General features: G+C 52.6%; 1 protein-coding gene across 1 annotated transcript in view; it reads left to right on the top strand.

The window, feature by feature from the left end:
• LOC128685452 (vitellogenin-2) overlaps window positions 1–16,937 on the top strand; it is a 219,192-nt gene that overhangs the window by 179,828 nt on the left and 22,427 nt on the right. Inside the window, exon 4 of the mRNA XM_070082733.1 lies at window positions 16,204–16,402. Within this exon, the coding sequence (XP_069938834.1) occupies window positions 16,204–16,402 (199 nt within the window). The remainder of the gene's footprint in view (window positions 1–16,203; window positions 16,403–16,937) is intronic.

The following is a 16,937-nucleotide window of genomic DNA, read 5'->3' as shown; positions in this document are numbered from 1 at the left end:
ACAGGAATAATGAAAAAGCCAGGATGAGCCCATGGTTCACCCAAAGGTGCAGGGAGGCAAAAACGAAATATGCTAGGGAATGGAAGAAGTACAGAAGGCAAAGGATTCAGGAGAATAAGGAGAGCAGTCGTAGAGCCAGAAATGAATATACACAGGTAAGAAGGGAGGCCCAATGACAATATGAAAACGACATAGCAGCAAAAGCCAAATCTGACCCGAAGCTTTTATACAGCCACATCAGGAGGAAAACAACAGTCAACGACCAGATAATCAGGCTAAGGAAGGAAGGAAGGAGGAGAGACAACAAGAAACAACTGTGAAGTATGTGAGGAACTCAATAGGACATTCAAAGAAGGGTTCACAGAGGAGACAGAAGGGACTCCAGAAAGTCGGAGAGGTAGCGTACATCACCAAGTGCTGGACACAATACACACAACCGAGGAAGAAGTGAAGTAGCTTCTGAGTGAGCTAGATACCTCAAAGGCAATGGGGACGGATAACATCTCCCCATGGGTCCTGAGAGAGGGAGCAGAGGCGCTATGTGTACCCCTAACAACAATATTCAACACAACTATCGAAACAGGGAGATTGCCTGAGGCATGGAAGACAGCAAATGTAGTCCCAATCTTTAAAAAAGGAGACAGACATGAAGCACTAAATTACAGACCAGTGTCACTTACATTTATAGTATGCAAAGTCATAGAGAAGATTATCAGGACAAGAATGGTGGAACATCTAGAAAGGAATGTTCTCATCAACAGCAGCCAACATGGTTTCAGGGATGGGAAATCCTGTGTCACAAACCTACTGGAGTTCTATGACAGGGTGACAGCAGTAAGACAAGAGAGAGAGGGGTGGATAGATTGCATTTTCCTAGACTGTAAGAAGGCGTCTGACACAGTTCCACACAAGAGATTAGTGCAAAAACTGGAGGACCAAGCAGGGATAACAGGGAAGGCACTACAATGGATCAGGGAATACTTGTCAGGAAGACAGCAGCGAGTCACGGTACGTGGCGAGGTGCCAGAGTGGGCGCCTGTGACCAGCGGGGTCCCGCAAGGGTCAGTCCTAGGACCAGTGCTGTTTCTGGTATTTGTGAATGACATGACGGAAGGAATAGACTCGGAAGGGTCCCTGTTTGCAGATGATGTGAAGTTGATGAGAATTCATTCAGACGAGGACCAGGCAGAACTACAAAGGGATCCGGACAGGCTGCAAACCTGGTCCAGCAATTGGCTCCTGGAGTTCAACCCCACCATGTACAAAGTCATGAAGATTGGGGAAGGGCAAAGAAGACCGCAGACGGAGTGCAGTCTAGGGAGCCAGAGACTACAAACCTCACTCAAGGAAAAAGATCTTGGGATGAGTATAACACCAAGCACATCTCCTGAGGTGCACATCAACTAAATAACTGTTGCAGCATATGGGCGCCTAGCAAACCTCAGAACAGCATTCCGACATCTTAATAAGGAATCGTTCAGGACCTTGTACACTGTGTACGTTAGGCCCATATTGGAGTATGCGGCACCAGTTTGGAACCCGCACCTAGCCAAGCATGTAAAGAAACTAGAGAAAGTGCAAAGGTTTGCAGCATGACTAGTCCCAGAGCTAAGGGGTATGTCCTACGAGGAGAGGTTAAGGGAAATTGACTTGACACTGGAGGACAGGAGAGATAGGGGGGACATAATAACGACATATAAAGTACTGGGGGAGGGGACGTGGCTAGGCCTGGGGACACTTGGTCCCAAAGATGAGGGGGTACTTGTACCTCCTCCCATGGGAGACTTAGGTCTCGAAATACTCCCCAGATGGGGAGCCAAGGCCGGGTCATCACTACTTGGAAAAGACCCGGGCCGGGAGAATACCGGCGAATAAAAAAAAAATACTGAGAGGAATTGAAGAATTGAGACACTTATGCAACACATGGGAATCTTTATTGAAGAAACGTTTCGCCACACAGTGGCTTCATCAGTCCAATACAAAGTAGAAATGGGTAAGGAGAGTAGAAGTATGAGGTAATCAGTCCCTCAACCTGGATTCGATGTCTTCAGTCCATCACTCTTGTAGTAAGTGCAGCATAGGGCCAGAGAGGTGGCTTATATACTGCGGTGAGATGAGTTGAAGCAGGAGGCGGGGGGATCACTTGTCGGTTTTCAAAACCATTCATGAGAGGAATTGACACGGTGGACAAAGACAGGATGTTCCAGAGATGGGACACAACAACAAGAGGACACAGTTGGAAGTTGAAGACACAGTTGAATCACAGGGATGTTAGGAAGTATTTTTTCAGTCACAGAGTAGTCAGGAAGTGGAATAGTTTGGGAAGCTATGTAGTGGAGGCAGAAACCATACATAGCTTTAAGCAGAGGCATGATAAAGTTCATGGTTCAGGGGGGCCAGGAGCTATGACTCGACCCCTGCAACCACAACTAGGTGAGTACACAGTAACAATGGGTCAAAACTGAAAGCTAAACACTCAAATAAGTCACAGGGATGTTAGGAAGTATTTGTTCAGTCACAGAGTTGTCAGAAAGTGAAACAATCTAGAGAAGGATGTAGTGGAGGCAGGATCCATACATAGCTTTTAGAAGAGGTTCGATAAAGCTCATGGAGCAGGGAGAGATTGGACCTAGTAGTGATCAGCGAAGAGGTGGGACCACAAATGGGTGAGTGCATATAGGTGACTACACACAATCACTATATATATATATGTATATGTATGTATATGTATATATATATATGTATATGTATATATATGTATATGTATATATATGTATATATATGTATATAAATATATGTGAACATTAAAATGGTATAAAATACCGACAGATTGTTAGGTAAGACACATATGCAACAGTTAGGTATCTTTATTTCGAAACGTTTCGCCTACACAGTAGGCTTCTTCAGTCGAGTACAGAAAAGTTGTTTCAGACAACGGAACAATGCTCTTCTCCAGACTGAGGGACTGACCACCTCAAAACTTTAAGGGTGATGGACTGATTACATCGTCTTCAAGTATCTTCTGCTTCTATCAACTTTTCTGTACTCGACTGAAGAAGCCTACTGTGTAGGCGAAACGTTTCGAAATAAAGATACCTAACTGTTGCATATGTGTCTTACCTAACATATATATATGTATATATATATATATATATATATATATATATATATATATATATATATATATATATATATATATATATATATATATATATATATATATATATTAAACACTCCAGTATCCCTAATATAGCAGAGGCAAGAAGAAGAAAAACACGAGGTTCTAATTGCGCAACTTAATTAAGAAACCTTGGAGGATCCCCAGGGCTCAACTCTAAGACGGGAATTCTTAAGGGATTACTTGGTAGAGTCAGGTCTAAACACATGGGTTTATCACCACTACAACTCTCTAATGACAACATTATGTGCCTCTGCAGGTTGCGTACGGGCCCCTCTTTGTGTCTGTGTATGTTATACACACTCCCCACTCAAAATTAGGGTCTAGATTCTAGTAAAGGGCTCTTAATCAGAGGAAGAGGAGCCGTTTTCATTTTCTTTGAATCAGATCTGATCACCCATAATTCCCTAGGTATAGCATGGACCAACTTGGCTTGACCTGGTTTTCACTTCGAGTGAAGCTGACCTAGAAGAAATAGGCTACCAGGTGGGTCGAGTTAGTATATAGTAGAAGTGTGGAGAAAAGAAATAGGACAAATATTAACGAGACTACAGAAGAAAAGAGACTATGAAGGGAAGAGATTGTCATTAATGAAGGAATCCACTGAGACAGAGAACTGAATGATAAGATAAGGTATGAGATAATAATAATATTTTTTATTTCTACAAGTATATATACAAGGTATACAGTCCTAGCTGACATCAGTGACATACTACTATATAGAAAGTCCCTTGTTATGCAGAGCATTTCCCGCAAATTAGGTCAATTTTGTACCCAGCCACCAATAAACCTCTTTGATCAGGTCCTTATCCACCTGGAGGCACTGCCATGGACCAATCCGAGGGGGCGTTGATCCCCAGAATACCCTGGAGGTATACTCCAGGTAGGATGCGACCCACACCAGTCGACTAACACTCAGGTACCCATTTTACTGATAGGTGAACATGAACAGCAGGTGTCTTACTGAAACACGTTTTAATGTTTTCCACCCATACCTGTGAATCGAGCCCCAGATCACAGTATGTGAGCTGAGTGCGCTAGCGGTCGAGCTACTGGATGATGGAGGCTTGGGAAAGCGAAATAGAGAGAACGCTCTTGGTCACTCAGAGCTGAAGAGAAGTCAAAAGAAGCAAAAGAGCAGTGACTTCGCCCGAAACACCCGGGACAGCAGAGAACAGTGAAACGGAATATTCAGCTAGGAGTTGCTATGCAATTATGAGAAGCCAACCAGAGTGTCATTTCAAGAAGGTGTCAGCACCAATAGTCAAATAAATACCGAAATTACTACGACGCCAGACAGGGAGGAAGACGGCTGTGAATAATCAAGTGATAAGACTGAAGAAGGAAGAGTAGAGAAGACGACTGAGAGGCATGCCAGGAATAAACAGAAAATCTGAGATCTTTCACAGAGGAAACTCGGAAGATGCCACGAAGGAAAGATGAAAAAATTAACCAAGAAAAATGGGATCGAATTCATATATCGAAGTAGAAAGTAACGAAGACACGCAAGATGTGGGAGTGAGGTGTGGGAGTGAGGTGTGGGAGTGAGGTGTGGGAGTGAGGTGTGGGAGTGAGGTGTAGGAGCTAGGTGTGGGAGGGAGGTGTGGGAGTGAGGTGTGGGAGTGAGGTGTGGGAGTGAGGTGTGGGAGTGAGGTGTGGGAGCTAGGTGTGGGAGTGAGGTGTGGGAGTGAGGTGTGGGAGTAAGGTGTGGGAGTGAGGTGTGGGAGTGAGGTGTGGGAGTGAGGTGTGGGAGTGAGGTGTGGGAGTGAGGTGTGGGAGTGAGGTGTGGGAGTGAGGTGTGGGAGTGAGGTGTGGGAGTGAGGTGTGGGAGTGAGGTGTGGGAGCTAGGTGTGGGAGTGAGGTGTGGGAGTGAGGTGTGGGAGTGAGGTGTGGGAGTGAGGTGTGGGAGTGAGGTGTGGGACGGAGGTGTGGGAGTGAGGTGTGGGAGTGAGGTGTGGGAGTGAGGTGTGGGAGTGAGGTGTGGGAGTGAGGTGTGGGAGCTAGGTGTGGGAGTGAGGTGTGGGAGTGAGGTGTGGGAGTGAGGTGTGGGAGTGAGGTGGGGGAGTGAGGTGTGGGAGTGAGGTGTGGGAGTGAGGTGTGGGAGTGAGGTGGGGAGTGAGGTGTGGGAGTGAGGTGTGGGAGCTAGGTGTGGGAGTGAGGTGTGGGAGTGAGGTGTGGGAGTGAGGTGTGGGAGTGAGGTGTGGGAGCTAGGTGTGGGAGTGAGGTGTGGGAGTGAGGTGTGGGAGTGAGGTGTGGGAGTGAGGTGTGGGAGTGAGGTGTGGGAGTGAGGTGTGGGAGTGAGGTGGGGGAGTGAGGTGTGGGAGTGAGGTGTGGGAGCTAGGTGTGGGAGTGAGGTGTGGGAGTGAGGTGTGGGAGTGAGGTGTGGGAGTGAGGTGTGGGAGTGAGGTGTGGGAGTGAGGTGTGGAAGTGAGGTGTGGGAGCTAGGTGTGGGAGGGAGGTGTGGGAGCTAGGTGTGGGAGTGAGGTGTGGGAGTGAGGTGTGGGAGTGAGGTGTGGGAGTGAGGTGTGGGAGTGAGGTGTGGGAGTGAGGTGTGGGAGTGAGGTGTGGGAGTGAGGTGTGGGAGTGAGGTGTGGGAGCTAGGTGTGGGAGGGAGGTGTGGGAGTGAGGTGTGGGAGTGAGGTGTGGGAGTGAGGTGTGGGAGTGAGGTGTGGGAGTGAGGTGTGGGAGTGAAGTGTGGGGGCTAGGTGTGGGAGTGAGGTGTGGGAGAGAGGTGTGATTGTGAAGTGTGGGAGTGAGGAGTGGGAGTTAGGTGTGAGTGAAGTGTGGGAGCTAGGTGGGGGAGCTAGGTGTGGGACCGAGGTGTGGGAGCGAGGTGTGGGAGTGAGGTGTGGGAGTGAGGTGTGGGAGTGAGGTGTGGGAATGAGGTGTGGGAGTGAAGTGTGGGAGCTAGGTGTGGGAGTGAGGTGTGGGAGTGAGGTGTGGGAGTGAGGTGTGGGAGTGAGGTGTGGGAGTGAAGTGTGGGAGCTAGGTGTGGGAGTGAGGTGTGGGAGTGAGGTGTGGGAGTGAGGTGTGGGAGTGAGGTGTGGGAATGAGGTGTGGGAATGAGGTGTGGGAGTGAAGTGTGGGAGCTAGGTGTGATAATGAGGTGTGGGAGTGAGGTGTGGGAGTGAAGTGTGGGAGCTAGGTGTGGGAGTGAGGTGTGGGAGTGAGGTGTGGGAGTGAGGCGTGGGATTGAGGTGTGGGAGTTAAGTGTGGGAGTGAGGTGTGGGAGTGAGGTGTGGGAGTGAAGCGTGGGAGTGAGGTGTGGGAGTGAGGTGTGGGAGTGAGGTGTGGGAGTGAAGCGTGGGAGTGAGGTGTGGGAGTGAGATATGGGAGTGAAGTGTGGGAGTGAGATGTGGGAGTGAGGTGTGGGAGTGAGGTGTGGGAGTGAGGTGTGGGAGTGAGGTGTGGGAGTGAGGCGTGGGAGTGAGGTGTGGGAGTGAAGTGTGGGAGTGAGGTGTGGGAGTGAGGTGTGGGAGTGAAGCGTGGGAGTGAGGTGTGGGAGTGAGATATGGGAGTGAGGTGTGGGAGTGAGGTGTGGGAGCGATGTGTGGGAGTGAAGTGTGGGAATGAGGTGTGGGAATGAGGTGTGGGAGTGAAGTGTGGGCGTGAGGTGTGGGAGTGAGGTGTGGAAGTATGGTGTGGGAGTACGGTGTGGGAGTGAGGTGTGGGAGTGAGGTGTGGGAGTGAGGTGTGGGAGTATGGTGTGGGAGTGAGGTGTGGGAGTGATGTGTGGGAGTATGGTGTGGGAGTGAGGTGTGGGAGTGAGGTGTGGGAGTGAGGTGTGGGAATGAGGTGTGGGAATGAGGTGTAGGAGTGAAGTGTGGGAGCTAGGTGTGATAGTGAGGTGTGGGAGTGAGGTGTGGGAGTGAGGTGTGGGAGTGAGGCGTGGGAGTGAGGTGTGGGAGTGAAGTGTGGGAGTGAGGTGTGGGAGTGAGGTGTGGGAGTGAAGCGTGGGAGTGAGGTGTGGGAGTGAGATATGGGAGTGAATTGTGGGAGTGAGATGTGGGAGTGAGGTGTGGGAGTGAGGTGTGGGAGTGAGGTGTGGGAGTGAGGTGTGGGAGTGAAGTGTGGGAGGGAGGTGTGGGAGTGAGGTGTGGGAGTGAGGTGTGGGAGTACGGTGTGGGAGTGAGGTGTGGGAGTATGGTGTGGGAGTACGGTGTGGGAGTGAGGTGTGGGAGTGAGGTGTGGGAGTGAGGTGTGGGAGTGAAGGTGTGGGAGCGAGGTGTGGGAGTGAGGTTTGGGAGTGAGGTGTGGGAGTGAGGTGTGGGAGTGAGGTGTGGGAGCTAGGTGTGGGAGTGAGGTTTGGGAGTGAGGTGTGGGAGTGAGGTGTGGGAGCTATGTGTAGGAGTGAGGTGTGGGAGCGAGGTGTGAGAGTGAGGTGTGGAAGCGAGATGTGGGAGCTAGATGTGGGAGTGAGGTATGGGAGTGAGGTGTGGGAGCGAGATGTGGGAGTGAGGTGTGGGAGTGAGGTGTGGGAGTGAGGTGTGGGATTGAGGCGTGGGAGTGAGGTGTGGGAGTGAAGTGTGGGAGTGAGGTGTGGGAGTGAGGTGTGGGAGTGAAGCGTGGGAGTGAGGTGTGGGAGTGAGATGTGGGAGTGAGGTGTGGGAGTGAGATGTGGGAGTGAGGTGTGGGAGTGAGGTGTGGGAGTGAGGTGTGGGAGTGAGGTGTGGGAGTGAGGTGTGGGAGCTAGGTGTGGGAGTGAGGTGTGGGAGTGAGGTGTGGGAGTGAGGTGTGGGAGTGAGGTGTGGGAGCTAGGTGTGGGAGTGAGGTGTGGGAGTGAGGTGTGGGAGTAAGGTGTGGGAGTGAGGTGTGGGAGTGAGGTGTGGGAGTGAGGTGTGGGAGTGAGGTGTGGGAGTGAGGTGTGGGAGTGAGGTGTGGGAGTGAGGTGTGGGAGTGAGGTGTGGAAGTGAGGTGTGGGAGCTAGGTGTGGGAGGGAGGTGTGGGAGTGAGGTGTGGGAGTGAGGTGTGGGAGTGAGGTGTGGGAGTGAGGTGTGGGAGTGAGGTGTGGGAGTGAAGTGTGGGAGTTAGGTGTGGGAGTGAGGTGTGGGAGAGAGGTGTGGTTGTGAAGTGTGGGAGTGAGGAGTGGGAGTTAGGTGTGGGAGTGAAGTGTGGGAGCTAGGTGGGGGAGCTAGGTGTGGGAGTGAGGTGTGGGAGCGAGGTGTGGGAGTGAGGTGTGGGAGTGAGGTGTGGGAATGAGGTGTGGGAATGAGGTGTGGGAGTGAAGTGTGGGAGCTAGGTGTGGGAGTGAGGTGTGGGAGTGAGGTGTGGGAGTGAGGTGTGGGAGTGAGGTGTGGGAGTGAAGTGTGGGAGTTAGGTGTGGGAGTGAGGTGTGGGAGTGAGGTGTGGGAGTGAGGTGTGGGAGTGAGGTGTGGGAATGAGGTGTGGGAATGAGGTGTGGGAGTGAAGTGTGGGAGCTAGGTGTGATAATGAGGTGTGGGAGTGAGGTGTGGGAGTGAAGTGTGGGAGCTAGGTGTGGGAGTGAGGTGTGGGAGTGAGGTGTGGGAGTGAGGCGTGGGATTGAGGTGTGGGAGTTAAGTGTGGGAGTGAGGTGTGGGAGTGAGGTGTGGGAGTGAAGCGTGGGAGTGAGGTGTGGGAGTGAGATATGGGAGTGAAGTGTGGGAGTGAGATGTGGGAGTGAGGTGTGGGAGTGAGGTGTGGGAGTGAGGTGTGGGAGTGAGGTGTGGGAGTGAGGCCTGGGAGTGAGGTGTGAGAGTGAAGTGTGGGAGTGAGGTGTGGGAGTGAGGTGTGGGAGTGAAGTGTGGGAGTGAGGTGTGGGAGTGAGATGTGGGAGTGAGGTGTGGGAGTGAGGTGTGGGAGCGATGTGTGGGAGTGAAGTGTGGGAATGAGGTGTGGGAATGAGGTGTGGGGAGTGAGGTGTGGGCGTGAGGTGTGGGAGTGAGGTGTGGAAGTATGGTGTGGGAGTACGGTGTGGGAGTGAGGTGTGGGAGTGAGGTGTGGGAGTGAGGTGTGGGAGTATGGTGTGGGAGTGAGGTGTGGGAGTGAGGTGTGGGAGTATGGTGTGGGAGTGAGGTGTGGGAGTGAGGTGTGGGAGTGAGGTGTGGGAGTGAGGTGTGGGAATGAGGTGTAGGAGTGAAGTGTGGGAGCTAGGTGTGATAGTGAGGTGTGGGAGTGAGGTGTGGGAGTGAGGTGTGGGAGTGAGGCGTGGGAGTGAGGTGTGGGAGTGAAGTGTGGGAGTGAGGTGTGGGAGTGAGGTGTGGGAGTGAGGCGTGGGAGTGAGGTGTGGGAGTGAGATATGGGAGTGAATTGTGGGAGTGAGATGTGGGAGTGAGGTGTGGGAGTGAGGTGTGGGAGTGAGGTGTGGGAGTGAGGTGTGGGAGTGAAGTGTGGGAGTGAGGTGTGGGAGTGAGGTGTGGGAGTGAGGTGTGGGAGTACGGTGTGGGAGTGAGGTGTGGGAGTATGGTGTGGGAGTACGGTGTGGGAGTGAGGTGTGGGAGTGAGGTGTGGGAGTGAGGTGTGGGAGTGACGTTGTGGGAGCGAGGTGTGGGAGTGAGGTTTGGGAGTGAGGTGTGGGAGTGAGGTGTGGGAGTGAGGTGTGGGAGCGAGGTGTGGGAGTGAGGTTTGGGAGTGAGGTGTGGGAGTGAGGTGTGGGAGCTAGGTGTGGGAGTGAGGTGTGGGAGCGAGGTGTGTGAGTGAGGTGTGGAAGCGAGATGTGGGAGCTAGATGTGGGAGTGAGGTATGGGAGTGAGGTGTGGGAGCGAGATGTGGGAGTGAGGTGTGGGAGTGAGGTGTGGGAGTGAGGTGTGGGATTGAGGCGTGGGAGTGAGGTGTGGGAGTGAAGTGTGGGAGTGAGGTGTGGGAGTGAGGTGTGGGAGTGAAGCGTGGGAGTGAGGTGTGGGAGTGAGATATGGGAGTGAAGTGTGGGAGTGAGTTGTGGGAGTGAGGTGTGGGAGTGAGGTGTGGGAGTGAGGTGTGGGAGTGAGGTGTGGGAGTGAGGAGTGGGAGCTAGGTGTGTGAGAGAGGTGTGGGAGTGAGGTGTGGGAGTGAGGTGTGGGAGTGAGGTGAGGGAGCTAGGTGTGGGAGTGAGGTGTGGGAGTGAGGTGTGGGAGTATGGTGTGGGAGTGAGGTGTGGGAGTGAGGTGTGGGAGTGAGGTGTGGGAATGAGGTGTGGGAGTGAGGTGTGGGAGTGAGGTGTGGGAGTGAGGTGTGGGAGTGAGGTGTGGGAGTGAGGTGTGGGAGCTAGGTGTGGGAGTGAGGTGTGGGAGTGAGGTGTGGGAGTTAGGTGTGGGAGTGAGGTGTGGGAGCTAGGTGTGGGAGTGAGGTGTGGGAGTGAGGTGTGGGAGTGAGGTGTGGGAGTGAGGTGTGGGAGTGAGGTGTGGGAGCTAGGTGTGGGAGTGAGGTGTGGGAGTGAGGTGTGGGAGTGAGGTGTGGGAGTGAGGTGTGGGAGTGAGGTGTGGGAGCTAGGTGTGGGAGTGAGGTGTGGGAGTGAGGTGTGGGAGTGAGGTGTGGGAGTGAGGTGAGGGAGTGAGGTGTGGGAGTGAGGTGTGGGAGTGAGGTGTGGGAGTGAGGTGGGGGAGTGAGGTGTGGGAGTGAGGTGTGGGAGCTAGGTGTGGGAGTGAGGTGTGGGAGTGAGGTGTGGGAGTGAGGTGTGGGAGTGAGGTGTGGGAGCTAGGTGTGGGAGTGAGGTGTGGGAGTGAGGTGTGGGAGTGAGGTGAGGGAGTGAGGTGTGGGAGTGAGGTGTGGGAGTGAGGTGGGCGAGTGAGGTGTGGGAGTGATGTGTGGGAGCTTGGTGTGGGAGCGAGGTGTGGGAGTGAGGTGTGGGAGTGAGGTGTGGGAGTGAGGTGTGGGAGTGAGGTGTGGGAGTGAGGTGTGGGAGTGAGGTGTGGGAGTGAGGTGTGGGAGCTAGGTGTGGGAGGGAGGTGTGGGAGTGAGGTGTGGGAGTGAGGTGTGGGAGTGAGGTGTGGGAGTGAGGTGTGGGAGTGAGGTGTGGGAGTGAAGTGTGGGGGCTAGGTGTGGGAGTGAGGTGTGGGAGAGAGGTGTGGTTGTGAAGTGTGGGAGTGAGGAGTGGGAGTTAGGTGTGAGAGTGAAGTGTGGGAGCTAGGTGGGGGAGCTAGGTGTGGGAGTGAGGTGTGGGAGCGAGGTGTGGGAGTGAGGTGTGGGAGTGAGGTGTGGGAGTGAGGTGTGGGAATGAGGTGTGAGAATGAGGTGTGGGAGTGAAGTGTGGGAGCTAGGTGTGGGAGTGAGGTGTGGGAGTGAGGTGTGGGAGTGAGGTGTGGGAGTGAGGTGTGGGAGTGAAGTGTGGGAGCTAGGTGTGGGAGTGAGGTGTGGGAGTGAGGTGTGGGAGTGAGGTGTGGGAGTGAGGTGTGGGAATGAGGTGTGGGAATGAGGTGTGGGAGTGAAGTGTGGGAGCTAGGTGTGGGAGTGAGGTGTGGGAGTGAGGTGTGGGAGTGAGGTGTGGGAGTGAAGTGTGGGAGCTAGGTGTGGGAGTGAGGTGTGGGAGTGAGGTGTGGGAGTGAAGTGTGGGAGTGAGGTGTGGGACTGAGGTGTGGGAATGAGGTGTGGGAGTGAAGTGTGGGAGCTAGGTGTGATAATGAGGTGTGGGAGTGAGGTGTGGGAGTGAAGTGTGGGAGCTAGGTGTGGGAGTGAGGTGTGGGAGTGAGGTGTGGGAGTGAGGCGTGGGATTGAGGTGTGGGAGTTAAGTGTGGGAGTGAGGTGTGGGAGTGAGGTGTGGGAGTGAAGCGTGGGAGTGAGGTGTGGGAGTGAGATATGGGAGTGAAGTGTGGGAGTGAGATGTGGGAGTGAGGTGTGGGAGTGAGGTGTGGGAGTGCGGTGTGGGAGTGAGGTGTGGGAGTGAGGCGTGGGAGTGAGGTGTGAGAGTGAAGTGTGGGAGTGAGGTGTGGGAGTGAGGTGTGGGAGTGAAGCGTGGGAGTGAGGTGTGGGAGTGAGATATGGGAGTGAGGTGTGGGAGTGAGGTGTGGGAGCGATGTGTGGGAGTGAAGTGTGGGAATGAGGTGTGGGAATGAGGTGTGGGAGTGAAGTGTGGGCGTGAGGTGTGGGAGTGAGGAGTGGAAGTATGGTGTGGGAGTACGGTGTGGGAGTGAGGTGTGGGAGTGAGGTGTGGGAGTGAGGTGTGGGAGTATGGTGTGGGAGTGAGGTGTGGGAGTGATGTGTGGGAGTATGGTGTGGGAGTGAGGTGTGGGAGTGAGGTGTGGGAGTGAGGTGTGGGAATGAGGTGTGGGAATGAGGTGTAGGAGTGAAGTGTGGGAGCTAGGTGTGATAGTGAGGTGTGGGAGTGAGGTGTGGGAGTGAGGTGTGGGAGTGAGGTGTGGGAGTGAGGTGTGGGAGTGAGGTGTGGGAGTGAGGTGTGGGAGTGAGGTGTGGGAGTGAGGCGTGGGAGTTTGGTGTGGGAGTGAGTTTTGGGAGTGAATTGTGGGAGTTAGGTGTGTTAGAGAGTTGTGGGTGTGAGGTGTTGGAGTGAGGTGTGGGAGTGAGGTGTGGGAGTGAAGTGTGGGAGGGAGGTGTGGGAGTGAGGTGTGGGAGTGAGGTGTGGGAGTACGGTGTGGGAGTGAGGTGTGGGAGTATGGTGTTGGAGTACGGTGTGGGAGTGAGGTGTGGGAGTGAGGTGTGGGAGTGAGGTGTGGGAGTGAGGTGTGGGAGCTAGGTGTGGGAGTGAGGTTTGGGAGTGAGGTGTGGGAGTGAGGTGTGGGAGCTATGTGTAGGAGTGAGGTGTGGGAGCGAGGTGTGAGAGTGAGGTGTGGAAGCGAGATGTGGGAGCTAGATGTGGGAGTGAGGTATGGGAGTGAGGTGTGGGAGAGAGCTGTGGGAGTGAGGTGTGGGAGAGAGGTGTGGGAGTGAGGTGTGGGATTGAGGCGTGGGAGTGAGGTGTGGGAGTGAAGTGTGGGAGTGAGGTGTGGGAGTGAGGTGTGGGAGTGAAGGGTGGGAGTGAGGTGTGGGAGTGAGATATGGGAGTGAAGTGTGGGAGTGAGATGTGGGAGTGAGGTGTAGGAGTGAGGTGTGGGAGTGACGTGTGGGTGCGAGGTGTGGGAGTGAAGTGTGGGAGTGAGGTGTGGGAGTACGGTGTGGGAGTGAGGTGTGGGAGTGAGGTGTGGGAGTGAGGTGTAGGAGTGAAGTGTGGGAGCTAGGTGTGGGAGTGAGGTGTGGGAGTGAGGTGTGGGAGTGAGGTGTGGGAGTGAGGTGTGGGAGTGAAGTGTGGGAGTGAGGTGTGGGAGTGAGGTGTGGGAGTGAAGGGTGGGAGTGAGGTGTGGGAGTGAGATATGGGAGTGAAGTGTGGGAGTGAGATGTGGGAGTGAGGTGTGGGAGTGAGGTGTGGGAGTGACGTGTGGGTGCGAGGTATGGGAGTGAAGTGTGGGAGTGAGGTGTGGGAGTGAGGTGTGGGAGTACGGTGTGGGAGTACGGTGTGGGAGTGAGGTGTGGGAGTGAGGTGTAGGAGTGAAGTGTGGGAGCTAGGTGTGGGAGTGAGGTGTGGGAGTGAGGTGTGGGAGAGAGGTGTGGGAGTGAGGCGTGGGAGTGAGGTGTGGGAGTGAAGTGTGGGAGTGAGGTGTGGGAGTGAGATATGGGAGTGAAGTGTGCGAGTGAGATGTGGGAGTGAGGTGTGGGAGTGAGGTGTGGGAGTGAGGTGTGGGAGTGAGGTGTGGGAGTGAAGTGTGGGAGTGAGGTGTGGGAGTGAGGTGTGGGAGTGAGGTGTGGGAGTATGGTGTGGGAGTGAGGTGTGGGAGTGAGGTGTGGGAGTGAGGTGTGGGAGCTAGGTGTGGGAGTGAGGTTTGGGAGTGAGGTGTGGGAGTGAGGTATGGGAGCTATGTGTGGGAGTGAGGTGTGGGAGCGAGGTGTGAGAGTGAGGTGTGGGAGCGAGATGTGGGAGCTAGATGTGGGAGTGAGGCGTGGGAGTGATGTGTGGGAGCGAGGTGTGGGAGTGAGGTGTGGGAGTGAGGTGTGGGAGCGAAGTGTGGGAGCTAGGTGTGGGAGCGAGGTGTGGAAGCGAGGTGTGGGAGCTAGGTGTGGAAGCGAGGTGTGGAAGCGAGGTGTAGGAGCGAGACGTGGTAATGAGGTATGGGAGCGAGGTGTGGGAGTGAGGTGCAGGAGTGAGATGTGGGAGCGAGGTGTGGGAGCTATGTGTGGTAGTGAGGATAACATCACACGTCACTAACACATCACACGTCACTAGCATAACATCACACGTCACTAACACAACATCACACGTCACTAACATAACATCACACGTCACTAACATAACATCACACGTTACTAACACAACATCACATGTCACTAACACAACATCATACGTCACTAACATAACATCACACGTCACTAACATAACATCACACGTCACTAACACAACATCATACGTCACTAACACAACATCACACGTCACTAATATAACATCATACGTCACTAACATAACATCACACGTTACTAACACAACATCCCATGTCACTAACACAACATCATACGTCACTAACACAACATCACACGTCACTAATATAACATCACACGTCACTAACATGACATCACACGTCACTAACACAACATCATACGTCACTAACATAACATCACACGTCACTAACACAACATCACACGTCACTAACATAACATCATACGTCACTAACACATCACACGTAACTAACACAACATCAAATTCCACTAACACAACATCACGTCACTAACATAACATGACATGACACTAACATAACACCACACGTCACTAACACAATATCACACGTCACTAATATAACATCATGCGTCACTAACATAACATCACACGTCACTAACACAACATCACACGTCACTAACATAACATGACATGACACTAACATAACATCACACGTCACTAACATAACATCACATGCCACTAACATAACATCACACGTCACTAGCACATCACACGTCACTAACACAACATCACACATCACTAACGTAATATGACATGCCACTAACATAACATCACACGTAACTGACACAACATCACACGTCAATAACACAACATCACACGTCACTAATACAGCATCACACGTCACGTATACATCACCCGTCACTAGCATAACATCACACGTAACTAACTCAACATCACACGTCACTAACATAACATCAAACGTCACTAACATAACATCATACATCACTAACACAACATCACACGTCAGTAACATAACATCACACGTCACTAACACAACATCACACGTCATTGACATAACATCAAACGTCACTAACATAACATCACACGTAACTAACACAACATCACAAGTCACTAACATAACATTGCATGCCACTAACATATCACACATCACTAGCACATCACAAGTCACTAACACATGACACGTCACTAACACAACACCACACTTCACTAATACAGCATCACACGTCACTAACACACCACACGTCACTAACACACCACACGTCACTAACACAACATCACACGTCACTAATACAGCATCACACGTCACTAACACAACATCACACGTCATTGACATAACATCAAACGTCACTAACATAACGTCACACGTAACTAACACAACATCACACGTCACTAACATAACATTACATGCCACTAACATATCACACATCACTAGCACATCACACGTCACTAACACATCACACGTCACTAACACAACATCACACTTCACTAATACAGCATCACACGTCACTAACACACCACACGTCACTAACACAACATCACACTTCACTAATACAGTATCACACGTCACTAACACACCACACGTCACTAATACATCACACGTCACTAACACATCACACGTCACTAACACAACATCACACGTCACTAACACATCACACGTCACTAACACAACATCACACGTCACTAACACACCACACGTCACTAATACAACATCACACGTCACTAATACATCACACGTCACTAACACATCACGCGTCACTAACACATCACACGTCACTAACACACCACACGTCACTAATACATCACACGTCACTAACACATCACATGTCACTAACACATCACACGTCACTAACACATCACACGTCACTAACATAACAAGGATCAAACTTGTTAACGTGGAGTGTTCATGTCTCTTCAGGTTGCGGTGAGTCAGCGGCTGCTGCCCCTGCGGTGTGTGGTGTGTAGGGCCAAGATCCTGCGGCTGCGGCAGGCCAGGGACGCTCCCTTCCCCACCTCCATCTCCCAGTACTCCATGGCTGCCGTTGCCGCCACCGGCAGATGTATGCCAGCCTCCTCCTCTCTCTATTCCTTCGGCTCCGGCTCCTCCGGGATCTCAGGTGAGCGAATCTTTTGTTCAGGGCATTTCTGCAGGGTCCCTCTAGGTCTAGGTCAACCTTTCAGGTCCCCTGCTGAGTGAACCTTTCAGGTCCCCTGCTAGGTGAACCTTTTAGGTCCCCTGCTGGGTTAACTTTCAGGTCTCCTGCTGGGTCAACCTTTCAGGTCTCCTGTTAGGTGAACCTTTCAGGGCCCCTGCTGGGTGAACCTTTCAGGTCCCTTGCTGAGTGAACCTTTCAGGTCCCCTGCTGGGTGAACCTTTCAGGTCTCCTGCTTGGTGAACCTTTCAGGTCCCTACTGAGTGAATGTTCTGTGCTTGTGGTCTTTTAAGCAGGTTGGTGGATGTTTGACGCAGTACAAAGTAGTTGTCTGGATGCTTGGTGGATTAAGCATGTCTGGATTTTTTGGTGAATTGTAAAGGAAATGCTTGGGTGTATAGTTTTCTAATGGATAGCGGAATTTGTTTACATAGTAAACTCAACCAGACACTGGAAGGAAACTTAATAAACCCCTTACGGTTCTTGACAGTTGCGAGTG

This window comes from Cherax quadricarinatus, chromosome 8 (genome assembly GCF_038502225.1).
Source record: "Cherax quadricarinatus isolate ZL_2023a chromosome 8, ASM3850222v1, whole genome shotgun sequence".
NCBI classification, from domain to species: Eukaryota; Metazoa; Arthropoda; class Malacostraca; order Decapoda; family Parastacidae; genus Cherax; species Cherax quadricarinatus.
This window is presented reverse-complemented; position numbering and strand designations above follow the sequence as displayed.